General features: G+C 45.9%; 1 protein-coding gene across 5 annotated transcripts in view; it reads right to left on the bottom strand.

Annotated features, from left to right (window-relative positions):
• Positions 1–17295, bottom strand: part of cd82b (CD82 molecule b) — a 47198-nt gene that overhangs the window by 15424 nt on the left and 14479 nt on the right. For all 5 annotated transcript variants that reach the window (XR_005999013.2, XR_005999012.2, XR_005999014.2 and 2 more), the window contains 2 exons: positions 16783–16855; positions 1074–1198 (listed from right to left, as the gene is read on the bottom strand). Coding sequence is in view for 2 of the 5 variants with exons in the window: in XM_041873465.2 (XP_041729399.1) it covers positions 1074–1198; positions 16783–16855 (198 nt within the window). In the remaining 3 variants the exon portion in view is untranslated. The remainder of the gene's footprint in view (positions 1–1073; positions 1199–16782; positions 16856–17295) is intronic.

Here is a 17295-nt window from a genome sequence, read left to right as displayed (position 1 = left end):
CTCCTCACCCCCTCTCTGTAACCGCTCCTCACCCCTCTCTGTAACCGCTCCTCACCCCTCTCTGTAACCGCTCCTCACCCCTCTCTGTAACCGCTCCTCACCCCTCTCTGTAACCGCTCCTCACCCCCTCTCTGTAACCTCCTCACCCCTCTCTGTAACCGCTCCTCACCCCTCTCTGTAACCTCCTCACCCCTCTCTGTAACCGCTCCTCACCCCTCTCTGTAACCGCTCCTCACCCCTCTCTGTAACCTCCTCACCCCTCTCTGTAACCGCTCCTCACCCCTCTCTGTAACCGCTCCTCACCCCTCTCTGTAACCGCTCCTCACCCCTCTCTGTAACCGCTCCTCACCCCTCTCTGTAACCGCTCCTCACCCCTCTCTGTAACCGCTCCTCACCCCTCTCTGTAACCGCTCCTCACCCCTCTCTGTAACCGCCCCTCCCCCCTCTCTGTAACCTCCTCACCCCTCTCTGTAACCGCTCCCTCACCCCTCTCTGTAACCTCCTCACCCCTCTCTGTAACCTCCTCACCCCTCTCTGTAACCTCCTCACCCCTCTCTGTAACCTCCTCACCCCTCTCTGTAACCACCTCACCCCTCTCTGTAACCTCCTCACCCCTCTCTGTAACCTCCTCACCCCTCTCTGTAACCACCTCACCCCTCTCTGTAACCCCCTCACATTAATAATCCACACATACGGCTGCTCTTGACGACAGACCCAGTAGTCAGTCAGGAGGATGGTATTATACTAACAACCCAAGCTCATTGGACCAAACAGCACCAGGTGTTCATAACAACCCAAGCTCATTGGACCAAACAGCACCAGGTGTTCACACACTGAGCTGAGCTTGTAGTCTAGTTCTAACTAACCCTATTCAACACAATGTTTCATGTGGATATCTTAGCTACAATTGTAGCTCACTGCAGCAGCTTAGAGCATTGTGACATAACTTCAACATCACTCTACATCCTGCCCCAACCTTTTACAGCATTGCGGTGAAGGAACAAGTCCCTGTGAGAGCCGGGTAATTTTTTTAAAGATGAGCGTGTTAGCAGTGTGGATGTGCGTTTACTCACCAGGCCCAGCATGCAGCGTATCTCGTAGATGGCTCCTATACAGCCCAGGAAGCCCATGACCATGGAGAGAGACCCCACAGTGATCAGAATATAGGACGCTACCTTCAGAGTGGTGGACTCCTCCTCTGTAGAGAAGACATACACGAACGGGTTAAACATTCAGCCCACAACATCACCTACTGAACCAGGCTCCGATATCATCCTAAACTACACAGAATGGAGGGTCTCCATTGAAAGTGATTTTTTGTCCATGACTCAATCTAGCCCACACATTTAAATCACCTGACCAACCCTGTACACATAACCAACCCTATACAATGAAATATGCACATGTGGCAGGTCAGGTACCGTGTAACCTGTTCATTTAGTAGTAGTAACACAGGCTATGTCAAGTCAAGCAATGCGGTCCACCATGGAGCAAGTTGCATTCTAAACATTCCAGCAGTGTTCTCTACCAGAGTTATAACAACACACCAGAGACCAGAGAGAGAGCAAGGCTGGAGCAGACGAATGAAGAGGAGATGGATAGATTCCCTTGGCTGAGGGTAAGCTCCGGAGAGCTGTTGTCCCCGTCCGGAATGAAGCCTGGCTCAGAGCTCTGGGACACGGCTCCAACTCACTCTGGGTCTGAGGTCAGGAGAACCAGAGAGGCCCTGTCTCTGTCTGGAATGAAGCCTGGCTCAGAGCTCTGGGACACGGCTCCAACTCACTCTGGGTCTGAAGCCAGAGAGATCCAGAGAGGCCTACTATCATATAATAACCCTTAACTTTCCTAACCCATGAAAAATACTTATAATAATACAATAATAATACTGAAAAAAATCAACCAGACACATTGCTCCACAGATAAAACATAACCACTTCAAAGCATTGGCTCACAGAGCACAATGACTTATTTAACATCCTACAGACGTCCATATTCTTGGCATCTCATAAACAGTGCTCGTATAGATTACCATAAGGGACTCTAAACAATCCCAGTGAAACCATACAGTATGGCAATGTAATAAAACTAAACTAAAGTGAGCGTATGTACATCAATGTGTATATGTACATCAATGTGTCAAAGGTTTTAGAACACCTATTAATTCAAGGGTTTTTCTTAATTTTTACTATTTTCTACATTGTAGAATAATAGTGAAGACATCAAAACTATGAAATAACACAAATGGAATCATGTACTCCTGATGTACTGACCTGTTGCAACCTCTACAACCACTGTGATTATTTTTTGACCCTGCTGGTCATCTATAAACGTTTGAACATCTTGGAGACAAATCTGGCCTTAATGGCCATGTACTGTTATAATCTCCACCCGGCACAGCCAGAAGAGAACTGGCCACCCCTCAGAGCCTGGTTCCTCTCTAGGTTTCTTCCTAGGTTTCTGCCTTTCTAGGGAGTTTTTCCTAGCCACCATGCTTCTACATCTGCATTGCTTGCTGTTTGGGGTTTTAGGCTGGGTTTCTGTACAGCACTTTGTAACATCTGCTGATGTAAAAAGGGCTTTATAAATACAATTTGATTGATTCATTGATTGATGTAGTAACCAAAAAAGTGTTAAACAAATCAAAACATATTTTATATTTGAGATACTTAAAATACAACCCTTTGCATTGATGACAGCTTTGCACACTCTAGGCATTCTCTCAACCAGCTTCACCTGGAACGCTTTTCCAACAGTCTTGAAGGAGTTCCCACATATGCTGAGCACTTGTTGGCTGCTTTTCCTTCACTCTACGGTCCGACTCATCCCAAACCATCTCAATTTGGTTGAGGTCGGGGGGATTGTGGAGGCCAGGTCATCTGATGCAGCACTCCATCACTCTCCTTCTTGGTCAAATAGCCCTTACACAGCCTGGAGATGTGTTGGGTCATTGTCCTGTTGAAAAACAAATAGCCCTTACACAGCCTGGAGGTGTGTTGGGTTATTGTCCTGTTGAAAAACAAATGATAGTCCCACTAAGCCCAAACCAGATGGGATGGCGTATCGCTGCAGAATGCTGTGGTAGCCATGCTGGTTAAGTGTGCCTTGAATTCTAAATAAATCACAGACAGTGTCACCAGCAAAGCACCCCCACACCATCACACCTCCTCCTCCATGCTTCACGGTTGGAACTATACATGCAGAGATCATCTGTTCACCTACACTGCGTCTCACAAAGACACGGCGGTTGGAACCATAAATCATCAGACCAAAGGACAGATTTCCACCGGTCTAATGTCCATTGCTCGTGTTTCTTATTGGTGTCCTTCAGTAGTGGTTTCTTTGCAGCAATTCGACCATGAAGGCCTGATTCACACAGTCTCCTCTGAACAGTTGATGTTGAGATGTGTCTGTTACTTGAACTCTGTGAAGCATTTATTTGGGCTGCAATTTCTGAGGCTGGTAATTCTAATGAACTTATCCTCTGAAGCAGAGGTAACTCTGGGTCTTCCATTCCTGTGGCGGTCCTCATGAGAGCCAGTTTCATCATAGTGCTTGATCATTTTTGCGACTGCACTTGAAGAAACTTTGGAAAGTTGTTAAGATTTCCCTTTATTGACTGACCTTCATGTCTTAAAGTAATGATGGACTGTCGTTTCTCTTTGCTTATTTAAGCTGTTCTTGCCATAATATAGACTTGGTCTTTTACCAAATAGGGCTATCTTCTGAATACCCCCCCTACCTTGCCACAACACAACTGATTGGCTCAAACGCATTAAGAAGGAAAGAAATTCCACAAATTAACTTTTAAGAAGGCACACCTGTTAATTGAAATGCATTCCAGGTGACCACCTCATGAAGCTGGTTGAGAGAATGCCACGAGTGTGCAAAGCTGTCATCAAGGCAAAGGGTGGCTATTTGAAGAATCTCAAATATAAAATATATTTTGATTTGTTTAACACTTTTTTGGTTACTACATGATTCAATGTGTGTTATTTCATAGTTTTGATGTCTTCACTATTATTCTACAATGTAGAAAATAGTAAAACAATTAAGAAAAACCCTTGAATGAGTAGGCTTGTCCAAACTTTTGACTGGTAGTGTACATCAATGTGTGTATATGTACATCAATGTGTGTTGTGATGTCACGAGAGGCTACACAGCTTTCAGCGGGATTGCTCAAGTAGTGCAAGGAGACAAGGTTCAAACAAAACAAGGATTTTATTATAGGTCTTGGGAAATTAACGAAAATATAACCAAATTCTGTTCTCTTGTGGCTCTTTAAGGGTTAACAGTTCAGGGATGTCTCTTCCACATCCAAAATCATAATTCTCACTCGCTCAGATAACTTTTCCCCAGCCTTACTGTAGTCACGTTGCAGCTAGTAGCCAACCCAGCAAAAAGTCCTTCCAAATGTCTCTCACGTATTTCCACAGGTGCATATATCCAAAGGTGAGTATTTCCCAAAGGTAAGTATCTCCAAATCCTTATATTCCTCATGGAAGTGGGACGTGCAGCACTCTTGTCCTCAGAGAGCCCAGCTTGGAGACTGTGTCTCTTCACCCCCCACACCTCCCTCAGTGTGTCTCTTCCCTTCCAAACCTTCAGCTCATCAGCTCCTGATTTGTTTCAGCTGCGTGGGAAGATTGGCCATAGAGGGGGTGGAGTTCCCGACCATACCAGCAGATGGAGCCATAGCTGTCTGGGTTTGCAGCCATCTCAGGGGGGATGTAACGTCCCTCCAGGACACAGCCTCTCGTGACATCACACATCCCCCTCCTCGGGACCGACGTCCTCGTCAGTGCAGCGAAGAAGGCATCACGCCGGGAGGGCGTCCGCATTGCCGTGGTGCTTGCCAGCCTGCTCTCTCTTCAACTCCTCCAACTCTAGGACCAGGGACTCAGCCTCCTGTTGTCTCTCCTTGAGTTTCTTACTGAACGCATCAGCCTTGGTTTTAGCAGAGTTTAGCTTCTGTTGAGCAGCTTTCAGTTCCTTCTCTCTCTCTGCCTCCGCATTCTTCATCTTGTTCTCCAACACCTTGTACTTCTCCTCTGCCTTCTTCTGGACCTCCTTACTCTCGCAGGGTCTCCTCACACTCCTCGATGGTCCTGCGCAGCCTCTCCAGCTCCTCCTGTTGCTTATGGAAGGAGCTCTGTTGGAGTTTAGCCTGGAGGATATCTAACTCTTCTGTCTTCATGTCTAACTGTTGCTTTAACAAACGATACCTCTCAGCGGTCCCCTTCAGACCAGACAGTTCTTTGTCCAGATTCTGTAGCTCCGTCTCTGTGTCGGTCTGGGCACCTGCCATCCCTATCAGAGCCCGGGCGGGAGTGAGTAACTTCCGGAGGATTGCATCGGAGCCTTCCCAGGATGAGTCTTGCCTCTCCGTTTCCGAGGTACTCAAGGGTTATCCCTCTCCTGAGACTCTCTCCAGAGTGGGTAAAGGCTGGGCAGTCTCGTCCAATTAGGACAGGGACGGGGAGGAATCAACCACCCCGCCGTCGTGTGTATGGTTCCCCGTGTGCTGGTCATTGTAAGTTCAGTAATGGGGTATTCTCTGGTGTCCCCATGGACACAGGAAACTGGGAGGACTTTCCCCGGGGGTCAGACACGTTGGGCCCACCAAATCCTTACGCACCAGGGTGGCCCGGCTACCAGAATCCAGTAAGGCCTCCACATCATGGTGATTCACAGTTACCGGGCAGGTGGGGGGGTCGATCTGGGCCGCCATCTACGACTCCCAAGAGCGAGGCAAAACGGTGTGTGGGTGCTGAGCTGGAGGACTCCGCCAGTGGGCATAGGTTCATCGGCTGGTTTCCCACACTGCCAGGAGATATGTCCCATCTCCCCCACACCGGTAACACTGTCGAAGTTTCCCCTCCTGGTGTACTCTTCTTGGACCCGCCTGGTTTCTGGCTCCCCCTGGAGCCGGATAAGTCCTGACGTGGCTGGGTTCGAGACCTTGGGGTCCTTTGGACGGGTTCTTCCCATTTGTGGTGGGGCCGCACTCCTGGGGTCTTTTCGGGAAGCATTCAGCATCTCCGCTGTGGCCTGGTACTTTTCCACAGCTTCCACGGTCAGATCAGCCGTGGTCAAGGCCTGTTGACTGATGAACCGTTTTGCCTCATAAGGCAGGGCGCGTAGGTAACGATCCACCACAACGGCCTCCACCACCGCCGCTGCTGTATTCCTCTGCGGATCCAGCCATTTCCTTGCGATTCGGACAAGTTCATGCATCTGCGCCCGGGGAGGTTGGTCTGGTTGGAAGGTCCAGCTGTGAAAGCGCTGGGCCATACCAAACTTTGTGAGTCCATATCTGCTGAGGATCTCAGACTTCAGGGCATCATAGTCAGTAACCTGGTCAGGGCCCAGGTCCCGGACAGCATTCAGCGATTCCCCGGTTAGAAAGGGGGCTAACAGACCAACCCACTGTTGCTTGGGCCAGGCTTCCCTAGTGGCCGTGGCCTCAAATGCATGCAGGTATGCCTCAATGTCATCGGTAGCTCCCATCTTAGATATAAAGTCACTTGCCTTTATTGGGCGGGTATTTTGGACCACCCTCTGTCTCTGCAACTGCAATTTCCTCTGCCTTCAGAAGGTTGGCTTTCTTTTGCTCCTCCAAGAGAGCCACGTTTACTTGCATCTGGGCTTGCTGGCCAGCAACAAGGGCTTTCAATATGTCCTCCATTTCAGTCGGCGGGGCCTACGGCCAACTTGGAAAACTGGGTGATCAAACCTTCGGTATCCTCCTCTGACATGCACTATTAACGCTTGAGCGTGCCTGTATTCTCCACCATCTGTGATGTCACGAGAGGCTACACAGCTTTCAAAGCGGGATTGCTCAAGTAGTGCAAGGAGACAAGGTTCAAACAAAACAAGGATTTTATTATAGGTCTTGGAAATTAACGAAAATATAACCAAATTCTGTTCTCTTGTGGCTCTTTAAGGGTTAACAGTTCAGGGATGTCTCTTCCACATCCAAAATCATAATTCTCACTCGCTCAGATAACTTTTCCCCCAGCCTTACTGTAGTCCACGTTGCAGCTAGTGGCCAACCCAGCAAAAAGTCCTTAAAAATGTCTCTCACGTATTTCCACAGGTGCATATATCCAAAGGTGAGTATTTCCCAAAGGTAAGTATCTCCAAATCCTTATATTCCTCATGGAAGTGGACGTGCAGCACTCTTGTCCTCCAGAGAGCCCAGCTTGAGACTGTGTCTCTTCACCCCCCACACACTCCCCTCGTGTGTCTCTTCCCTTCCCAAACCTTCAGCTCATCAGCTCCTGATTTGTTTCAGCTGCGTGGGAAGATTGGCCATAGAGGGGTGGAGTTCCCGACCATACCAGCAGATGGAGCCATAGCTGTCTGGGTTTGCAGCCATCTCAGGGGGATGTAACGTCCCTCCAGGACACAGCCTCTCGTGACATCACAGTGTATATGTACATCAATGCGTGTACGTGTAGCTATAGTTTACAGAAACAGTATATGCAACCCCACTTCAGTCATACATAAACACACACACCCTCATGGCCTGGTTCTATATAGGTCTATATCCACACACATATAACCAACATGCATACGTCCGTCAGTGGTTAGAGAATAATGAAAAGGCCTGGGTCTCTCAGGGAGGGTCTAGCCATGCCTACTACTATGTACAGGACACCTGATTTACACTGATTCTATGTGGCTGAGAACAATCATTTATGGGGTTGTAACATACACACACACACACCGATCTATATCCAGTCAGTGTGTATGTGTGTGTGTGTGTGTGTGTGTGTGTGTGTGTGTGTGTGTGTGTGTGTGTGTGTGTGTGTGTGTGTGTGTGTGTGTGTGTGTGTGTGTGTGTGTGTGCGCACATAGTTCCAGTGATCAATGCTGGGAAGGGCTAGTTACAGAAGAGTTAGTTACAGAAGAGCTAGTTACAGAAGAGTTAGTTACAGAAGAGCTAGTTACAGAAGAGTTAGTTACAGAAGAGTTAGTTACAGAAGAGCTAGTTACAGAAGAGTTAGTTACAGAAGAGCTAGTTACAGAAGAGTTAGTTACAGAAGAGTTAGTTACAGAAGAGTTAGTTACAGAAGGGCTAGTTACAGAAGGTCTAGTTACAGAAGGTCTAGTTACAGAAGGTCTAGTTACAGAAGGATTAGTTACAGAAGGGCTAGTTACAGAAGGGCTAGTTACAGAAGGATTAGTTACAGAAGAGTTAGTTACAGAAGGGCTAGTTACAGAAGGTCTAGTTACAGAAGGTCTAGTTACAGAAGGTCTAGTTACAGAACGGCTAGTTACAGAAGGATTAGTTACAGAAGGTCTAGTTACAGAACGGCTAGTTACAGAAGGATTAGTTACAGAAGGGCTAGTTACAGAAGGGCTAGTTACAGAAGGGCTAGTTACAGAAGGGCTAGTTACAGAAGGGCTAGTTACAGAAGGTCTAGTTACAGAAGGTCTAGTTACAGAACGGCTAGTTACAGAAGGATTAGTTACAGAAGGTCTAGTTACAGAAGAGTTAGTTACAGAAGGGTTAGTTACAGAAGGGTTAGTTACAGAAAGGCTAGTTACAGAAGGGCTAGTTACAGAAGGGCTAGTTACAGAAGGTCTAGTTACAGAAGGTCTAGTTACAGAAGGTCTAGTTACAGAACGGCTAGTTACAGAAGGATTAGTTACAGAAGGTCTAGTTACAGAAGAGTTAGTTACAGAAGGGTTAGTTACAGAAGGGTTAGTTACAGAAAGGCTAGTTACAGAAGGGCTAGTTACAGAAGGGCTAGTTACAGAAGGGATAGTTACAGAAGGGCTAGTTACAGAAGGGCTAGTTACAGAAGGGCTAGTTACAGGGTTCCTGTGAAAGAGTTGTTACACACAGAGAACACAGATGTAAGCTACACGTGTCCTACATCACTAGGTGTCAGCCGACAGCATCCTCTCACCACAAAACACAGACCCACGGCAGAGATAGAGAGAGAGGAGCAGTTGTTATGAACACTTGCGTACTGCACTGTACGACTCAAAGCATGTGAAGTAAGGGCTGCAGTGGGCCTGACAGAGATCAGTCAAATACTTCCTAACTCTGACAAGGATCGTTGGTGACAGAAAACGTAGCAAACAAAAACACTGAAACTTGCAAGGATGCACACTTCCTTTCACAGCTCGATACATTCTAAAAGTAGGACGTTCTCAAAGCCTTTAGGACTAGTAACTATTTTCAGAATGCACATCTGTGTTGCAGTGCTTTAGAAGCAGGTGCACACTCCTCTGTGTGGAATCTCTAGTGGTTATGTAGCTAAAAGCAGTGTTCAGCATGTGTTCTGGTCTGTCTTGTAACATGGCAGGTTTCCATGCCTGTCTCCTTCCATTGGAACTTCAGAAAAAGTTCCTCTGGTGGTTTCCATGGAAACTTCCATTTAAAAAATACAGTTTAGAGCTTCGTTCCAAATGGCACCCTATTCACTATAGCCCTACTGTCTCTTTAAATGGAAGTTTCAGTGGAAACCACCAGGTTTCAGTGAGCTATAGTGCCCTTTAAAGACAGCAGTTCACACATAGCAGGGTTCGTTGCATAAACATTTCTACATTTCCATGTATTTAATCTGTATACAGAGAAACAAAATGAATGCTTCGAATTAAACACAGCGACTTGACATCAAACTCAAATTCAACCTGTAAGATTGATAAAATATACCACATTTTTACCTCATTTTTAACTTGTTTGAGTCTAACAAGTGTAGGCTAACTGTAAACTGAAGAAAAAAAATCCCTGATAACGCTAAACTGATAATGCAGCAATTTGACATCGAACCCAAATTCAACCTGTAGTATGGATCTAATATATCACGTTTCTAACTCAGTAAGCTTTCTATAACCTACACATCTTATCACAGCGTATCTTCACACTGTGTTTTGGCAGTTATCATCTGTAATATCGCACCCTAACCAAGGCCAAGCTCTTTTGTTTAAAAAATACACCAAGCTGTGTTTTGGCGAGCCGCTCCGATGATGGAACTCGTGTGTTTCTTGTCACTATGGTGACAGTGTGGCTCTGATAGAGAGAGAACATTCAGCGTGGGCTGAGACGAGGTGGCCTAGTGGTTAAAGTAGCTGCCCACGCCATTACAACACACCATCTCTCCTCCTAACTTTCCTGTCTCTCTCTCTAACGTCTCCATCCAATAAAAAGTGAAAATACTTTTGGAAAGAAGAAAACATTCAGAAAGGGAAGTTGATCCTTCAGCTAAAGAATAAGGGGGGGGGGACAATGAAAACATTCCCAAGACCCCTAACATGGTGGAACAGCTGCACACCGTTCTATTAATATAACCTATAGAAAATGGAAACTGTAAACACACAGTGATCCTGTTTTCACAAGGCTTCAGTCATTAGACCAATAACGTCTGAGGGGTCCTCTGTGGGAGAGTTTCAATTTTAAAGTTTTACTAGTCGTATGTACAGGATACGCATGGTATACACTGTCCAACGAAATGCTTACTTGCAGGTTCCTTCTGGACAATGTAACAACAATAAGAATTAATAAAAGATAAGTATACGAACATAAAGTAAATGGCTCAGTAGAATAGAATAAACATTTTAGCATAAGTACAGTGGGGGAAAAAAGTATTTAGTCAGCCACCAATTGGAGGACAGGGGAGCCTCTTAAAGAAGAAGTTACAGGTCTGTGAGAGCCAGAAATCTTGCTTGTTTGTAGGTGACCAAATACTTATTTTCCACCATAATTTGCAAATAAATTCATTAAAAATCCTACAATGTGATTATCTGGATTTTTTTCTTCTCAATTTGTCTGTCATAGTTGACGTGTACCTATGATGAAAATTACAGGCCTCTCTCATCTTTTTAAGTGGGAGAACTTGCACAATTGGTGGCTGACTAAATTCTTTTTTCCCCCACTGTATAATACAGGAAGGCATCATTTATAGTCTAATATTTACACGTATATTGGGGAAGAGGAGGGATTGGGGGGGGCAAGTGTTTCATTCTTCAGAGTCTAAGATGTTGGGGGAGGGGGGGTTCTAAGTTGACATATAGAATTGTTTTAAGATGGTCATACCATGGATCATTTAGCTATTTGACTTTGAATTTTAGGACCTCTTAAGGTATTTTTTGTGGATAAAATATAGATTTTGGCCTTTACTACTAAAGCCTATAGAAATGCATTGAATAACACATTCATAAATGGCAAAAAGGATGGTCAAAAAACGAATCATAAAAAACATGGTTGACGTGTGTCCTAAATCTAGGAGATATAAAAAAAAACTCTGGAAATATTTAGTTGTTTTTTTTAACACATATTTAACCCCTTTTTGGGGTTGGCACAAAACTACATCCTTACTTCCATTCGTTTTTTTTGTAGCCCAAACGGTTCGGACGCCACCAAACAGAGGTTGGCACATCGACGGTACCGACTTCAGGCGAGTCTCCTGACACTTGTGGGAGTGTTCATGAGAGTCTCCCCTTTCCATAGTGTGGTCATAATAATGTGTACGTCAAAACGTTCGTACACTACAGACGTTTACGTGAGAAGACGTAAAAGTCCCCTGTAGCTCAGTCGGTAGAGCGCGGCGCTTGCAACGCCAGGGTTGTGGGTTCGTTTCCCACGGGGGGCCAGTATGAAAAATGTATGCACTCACTAACTGTAAGTCGCTCTGGATAAGAGCGTCTGCTAAATGACTAAAATGTAAAAATGTAAGACCGATTTTCGGGATGTCTCACGGTCTGACAAACAGCACTCTAGCTTTGTGACACAGGCAGATGTGTTTTTTTGTTATGTAACTTAGATTGAGGCACCGGTGTGTCAATCGACTCTAGGGGGTTAAATAGCGCAGTATTAGCAATAGTAAATAAGAGTCTGGTAGGAGCATTTGTTGTGTGTGTAGCATGAATGTACACTGAGTATACGAAACATTAAGAACACCTGCTCTTTCCATGACAGACTAATCAGGTGAATCCAGGTGAAAGCTATGATCCTTTATTGAGGCCACTTGTTAAATCCACTTCAATCTGTGTAGATGAAGGGGAGGAGACAGGTTAAATAAGGTTTTTTAAGTATTGAGACAACTGAGACATGGATTGTGTATGTGTGCCATTCAGAGGGTGAGTGGGCAAGACAAAATATTTAAGTGCCTTTGAACAGGGTATGGTAGTAGGTGTCAGGTGCACCGGTTTGGGTCAAGAACTGCAACGTGGCTGGGTTTTTCACGCTCAACAGTTTCCTGTGTGTATCAAGAATGATCTACCACCCAAAGGACATCCAGCCAACTTGACACAACTGTGGGAAGCATTGTAGTCAACATGGGCCAGCATCCCTGTGGAACGCTTTCAACACCTTGTAGTGTCCATGCCCCGACGAACTGTGATGTAGCTCTGTAGAGCAGGAGGAGGAGGAGGAGAAAGGGGATATGGATAGGAGGACGAAGAGGAGGAGAAGAGTAGATGTACCCCGTCCCATGGAGGAGGAGAAGGAGGGGATATCCTCAGGGTAGGTCCCAGGAAGCAGGGGAAGCATACAGGATGTAATCTGTAGGAACAGCTGGATAATAAACAACAGTGGGTCTGAGCCGCTGTTCTGGTGGTGATAAAGAGAATGGGCGGGGGCTCTGTGTTATGTTCCTTCCTGGCCAATGATAAGCTCGACACTGACCTTGGTCGGATCATCCAGTCAGACCCATATTCACAAAACGTCTCAGAGTAGGAGTGCTGATCTACCATCAGTCTTCAATTTGAGATCAATAATGAATAAGAATCTATGAACAGAGAGGAACTGATCCAAATCAGCAGTGGGGGATGCCAGCCCAGCTAAAGACAGCCTAAACAGCAGGCTCCACTCAACTGTCAGTGGCCTTGGGACGTGATGCAGTGGCAGTCATTCCAGACTCCAGAATATCCCTCTCTCAGTGAAATAGTTCGTTTAGCCTTTATTTGGCCAGGAAAGTCCCTTGAGAAGAGTCCTCTTTTTGGAGGGAGACATGTACAGTGATACATGACAAGAGAGGAGAGAGGACCCAGTCTGAGAGGTCTGGGAAACAGCTCCAGTTTGGGTGTGTATGTGTGTGAGTGTGTGTGTGAGTGTGTGTGTGCGTGCGTGCGTGTGTGCGTGCGTGCGTTTTTCACAGGGAAGAGAGAGGAGGACCCATGAGTCACTGAGAGATCCGGGAAACACAGTTCTGGTGAGTTGGTACTTGTCGCATCTCATTACTCAGGCCCCTATGGACGTTCCACCCTAAATATAGACTCCAACTCCACCTAACCCTCTGAGACAGATCTCACTGGTCTCTCCAACTCCACCTAACCCTCTGAAACAGATCTCACTGGTCTCTCCAACTCCACCTTAACCCTGAATCTTCCACTGGCTTTACCCTAAGTCCGGTCTCTCCAACTCCACCTAACCCTCTGAGACAGATCTCACTGGTCTCTCCAACTCCACCTATCCCTCTGAGACAGATCTCACTGGTCTCTCCAGATATACAACGTGTTGATGGAATACCTACTGACTAATCATTTCAAACGATCTACTACTATTATGTCCAGAGGTATGCAGGAAAAACAGTCCTGGGAGATGTACTCTACCCTCCTGTTGCATGGAACTATTCTCCAAGACATGTACATCTCCAAAGCAGTTAAAAAGAAAGTGACAAAAAAGCATCAGAAGTTGATTTAAAATGAAAATAATCATCGCTGAGAAGAGTGACTCCTCTAATACGGCTCTGGGAGACAACTGCAGCTCCAGCTGAGGCTGAACACACTGAAAACATTTAGAATGAATCAGGCAGATTTATAGTAGTTAGCATTCCCATCCATGTTTCCCTGGCTGGCCTGCTCTCTGTAGGCTAGGGTGAGACTGCAGTGGGCTTCCAACTGACTTGCTGTCGTTAAGAAACCAGCGCAACTAACGTAGGAATGGTGGTGGGCATCTCTGTTACCACGAAACAGACCTGACAACATCTGTGTTTGTGTGTAGGTGTGTGTACCTGCATATGGACACTCTTAAGGAAGTGACACACTGTCTATGAGCAGAGTTAATAGGTAAGCTGCTATCCTCTAAAACAGGATGAGACTCCTTGAGATGCCTTGATAACTAGCCTATCGAAAGAGCCCGTCGCTTCCCCCTGTGGCCGACCCGGTGAGTGTGTGTGTGTATGTGTGTGCGTGTGTGAGCAGGCTGATCACTAGAAATAGATTTCGATTTTGGACATTTGAAAAGGTCCTGAGAACTTTTACATACAGTGCATTCGGAAAGTATTCAGACACCTTGACCTTTTCCACATTTTGTTACTTTACAGCCTTATTCTAAAATAGATTCAATTGTTTTTCCCCCTCATCAATCTACACACAATACCCCATAATGACGAAGCAAAAACAGGTTTATTACAAATTATAAACTGAAATAATAGATTTACATAAGTATTCAGACCCTTTACTCAGTACTTTGTTGAAGCACCTTCGGCAGCGATTACAGCCTGGAGTCTTCTTGGGTATGACGCTACAAGCTTGGCAAACCTGTATTTGGGGAGTTTCTCCCATTCTTCTCTGCAGATCCTCTCAAGCTCTGTCAGGTTGGATGGGGAGCATCACTGCACAGCTATTTTCAGGTCTCTCCAGAGATGTTCAATCGGGTTCAACTCCAGGCTCTGGCTGGGCCACTCAAGGACATTCAGAGACTTGTCCCGAAGCCACTCCTGCATTGTCTTGGCTGTGTGCTTAGGGTCATTGTCCTGTTGGAAAGTTTTCATCGAGGATCTCTCTGTACTTTGCTCCGTTCATCTTTGCCTCGATCCTGACTAGTCTCCCTGTCCCTGCCACTGAAAAACATCCTCACAGCATGATGCTGCCACCACCATGCCTCACCGTTGGGATGGTGCCAGGTTTCCTCCAGACGTGACGCTTTAGCATTCAGGCAAAATAGTTCAATCTTGGTTTCATCAGACCAGAGAATCTTGTTTCTCATGGCCTGAAAGTCCTTTAGGTGCCTTTTGGCAAACCCCAAGTGGGTTGTCATGTGCCTTTTACTGAGGAGTGGCTTCTGTCTGGCCACTTTACCATAAAGGCCTGATTGGTGGAGTGCTGCAGAGCTGGTTGTTCTTCTGGAAGGTTCTCCCATCTCCACAGAGGAACTCTGGAGCTCTGTCAGAATGACCATCGGGTTCTTGGTCACCTCCCTGACCAAAGCCCTTCTCCCTCGTTTGCTCAGTTTGTCCGGGCGGCCAGCTCTAGGAAGAGTCTTGGTCGTTCCAAATTTCTTCCATTTAAGAATGATGTAGGCCACTGTGTTCTTGGGGACCTTCAATGCTGCAGAAATGTTTTGGTACCCTTCCCCAGATCTGTGCCTCGACACAATCCTGTCTCGGAGCTCTATGGACAATTTCTTCGACCTCATGGCTTGGTTTTTGCACTGACATGCACTGTCAACTGTGGGACCTAATATAGACAGGTGTGTGCCTTTCCAAATCATGTCCAAACAATTTAATTTACCACAGGTGGACTCCAATCAAGTATTAGAGACATCTCAAGGATGATGAACGGAAACAGGATGCACCTGAGCTCAATTTCGAGTCTCATAGCACAGGCTCTGAAAACTTATGTAAATAAGGTATTTCTGTTTTTATTTTCAATATATTTGCAAAAATGTCTAAAAACCTGTTTTAGCTTTGTCATTATGGTGTATTGTGTGTAGATTGATGAGGAAAACATTTTATTTAATCCATTTTAGAATAACGCTGTTACGTAAGAAAATTTGGAAAAAGGGGAGGGGTCTGAACACTTTCCGAATGCACTGTATGTCTTCCTCGGCGCTCGCCAAAAAAAGTAAAAACTATTGCCCAGCACTGCTTAGACCGCTGCGCCACGGCAGTTTACAATGCTCTAGCAAGCCGTTAGAATACTTGATGATACTTGCTGGAACCAGCGCATTGTTTTAAATTATTTTGTTTTAAGCCTTCCCTAAATCATAGCCCTAACCTATCCCCCGTCGGAATTAATACCTAAACTTAACCCTTTGAGTTGTTTCTGTTTTAACCCTGTAACCATGCGGAATGAATGCGTCAAAAATATATGTTTATCTAGTTTCTAGTGGTTGAGCGACCAGATGCTTTCTAGTTTCTAGTGGTTGAGCGACCAGATGGCTTTCTAGTTTCTAGTGGTTGAGCGACCAGATGCTTTCTAGTTTCTAGTGGTTGAGCGACCACATGGCTTTCTAGTTTCTAGTGGTTGAGCGACCACATGCTTTCTAGTTTCTAGTGGTTGAGCGACCACATGGCTTTCTAGTTTCTAGTGGTTGAGCGACCACATGCTTTCTAGTTTCTAGTGGTTGAGCGACCACATGCTTTCTAATTTCTAGTGGTTGAGCGACCAGATGCTTTCTAGTTTCTAGTGGTTGAGCGTACCACATGGCTTTCTAGTTTCTAGTGGTTGAGCGACCACAGCGTACCACATGCTTTCAGCTGAGGGTCACATTTTAGTTTCAGTGCTTACATCCCTCTGCTCTGAGTTAATAGCCCTTTTCCCTTGGGGTTCGTGGGAATGGGGCCAGTAAGATGAAATCCACATAAGCTGCACAGACTGGGCTAAGGGTTTAGGGCTAAGGGTTTAGGATTGGACACAGACTGGGGTAGCAACGGTTTAGGATCTGACAAGCACACTTTTTAATCCTCACTTTGACTTACAAGTATCAAGTATCAGACCAGACTGCTGTGTGTGTGTGTGTGTGTGTGTGTGTGTGTGTGTGTGTGTGTGTGTGTGTGTGTGTGTGTGTGTGTGTGTGTGTGTGTGTGTGTGTGTGTAACTTACGTAGAACAGCGATGAAGCTCTGGTTATCCAGAAGGACCCACAGTCCAAAGCCCATGATCAATGCTCCGAAGATCTACAGAGGAAACAGAAATTCACGAATGTTGCTTTACAGTAACTATAGTATAATAGGCTGCCAAGTAGATTCTACTGAATATGTAGAGCTCAGTGCATACCAGATCAGTGAGATAAAACACTGGAAAAGTGTATCTCTCCTCTCCTCTCCCCTCTCCTCTCCCCTCTCCTCCGTCTCCTCTCTTCTCCTCTCCCCTCTCCTCTCTTCTCCTCTCTCCCCTCTCTTCTCTCCTCTCTCGTCTCTCCCCTCTCTTCTCCCCTCCTCTCTCATCTGGGACTGATGAGATCCTCTCACGCCATCTCTCTTGGTCTCTCTCTCTCAGCAGGACAAGGGAGGACAGTGGATGTGGAGAAACCTCATTTTACTGACAGTCTAAACCAGGCTCTCTCTAGTCCCAATCAGACTCAGACTAGCTGAACACATAAAGGGTCCGTTTCCCA

Source organism: Coregonus clupeaformis, unplaced genomic scaffold (genome assembly GCF_020615455.1).
Source record: "Coregonus clupeaformis isolate EN_2021a unplaced genomic scaffold, ASM2061545v1 scaf0161, whole genome shotgun sequence".
Lineage (NCBI taxonomy): Eukaryota > Metazoa > Chordata > Actinopteri > Salmoniformes > Salmonidae > Coregonus > Coregonus clupeaformis.
The sequence above is the reverse complement of the archived record's forward strand: the minus strand, read 5'-3'. Positions and strand labels throughout refer to the sequence as shown.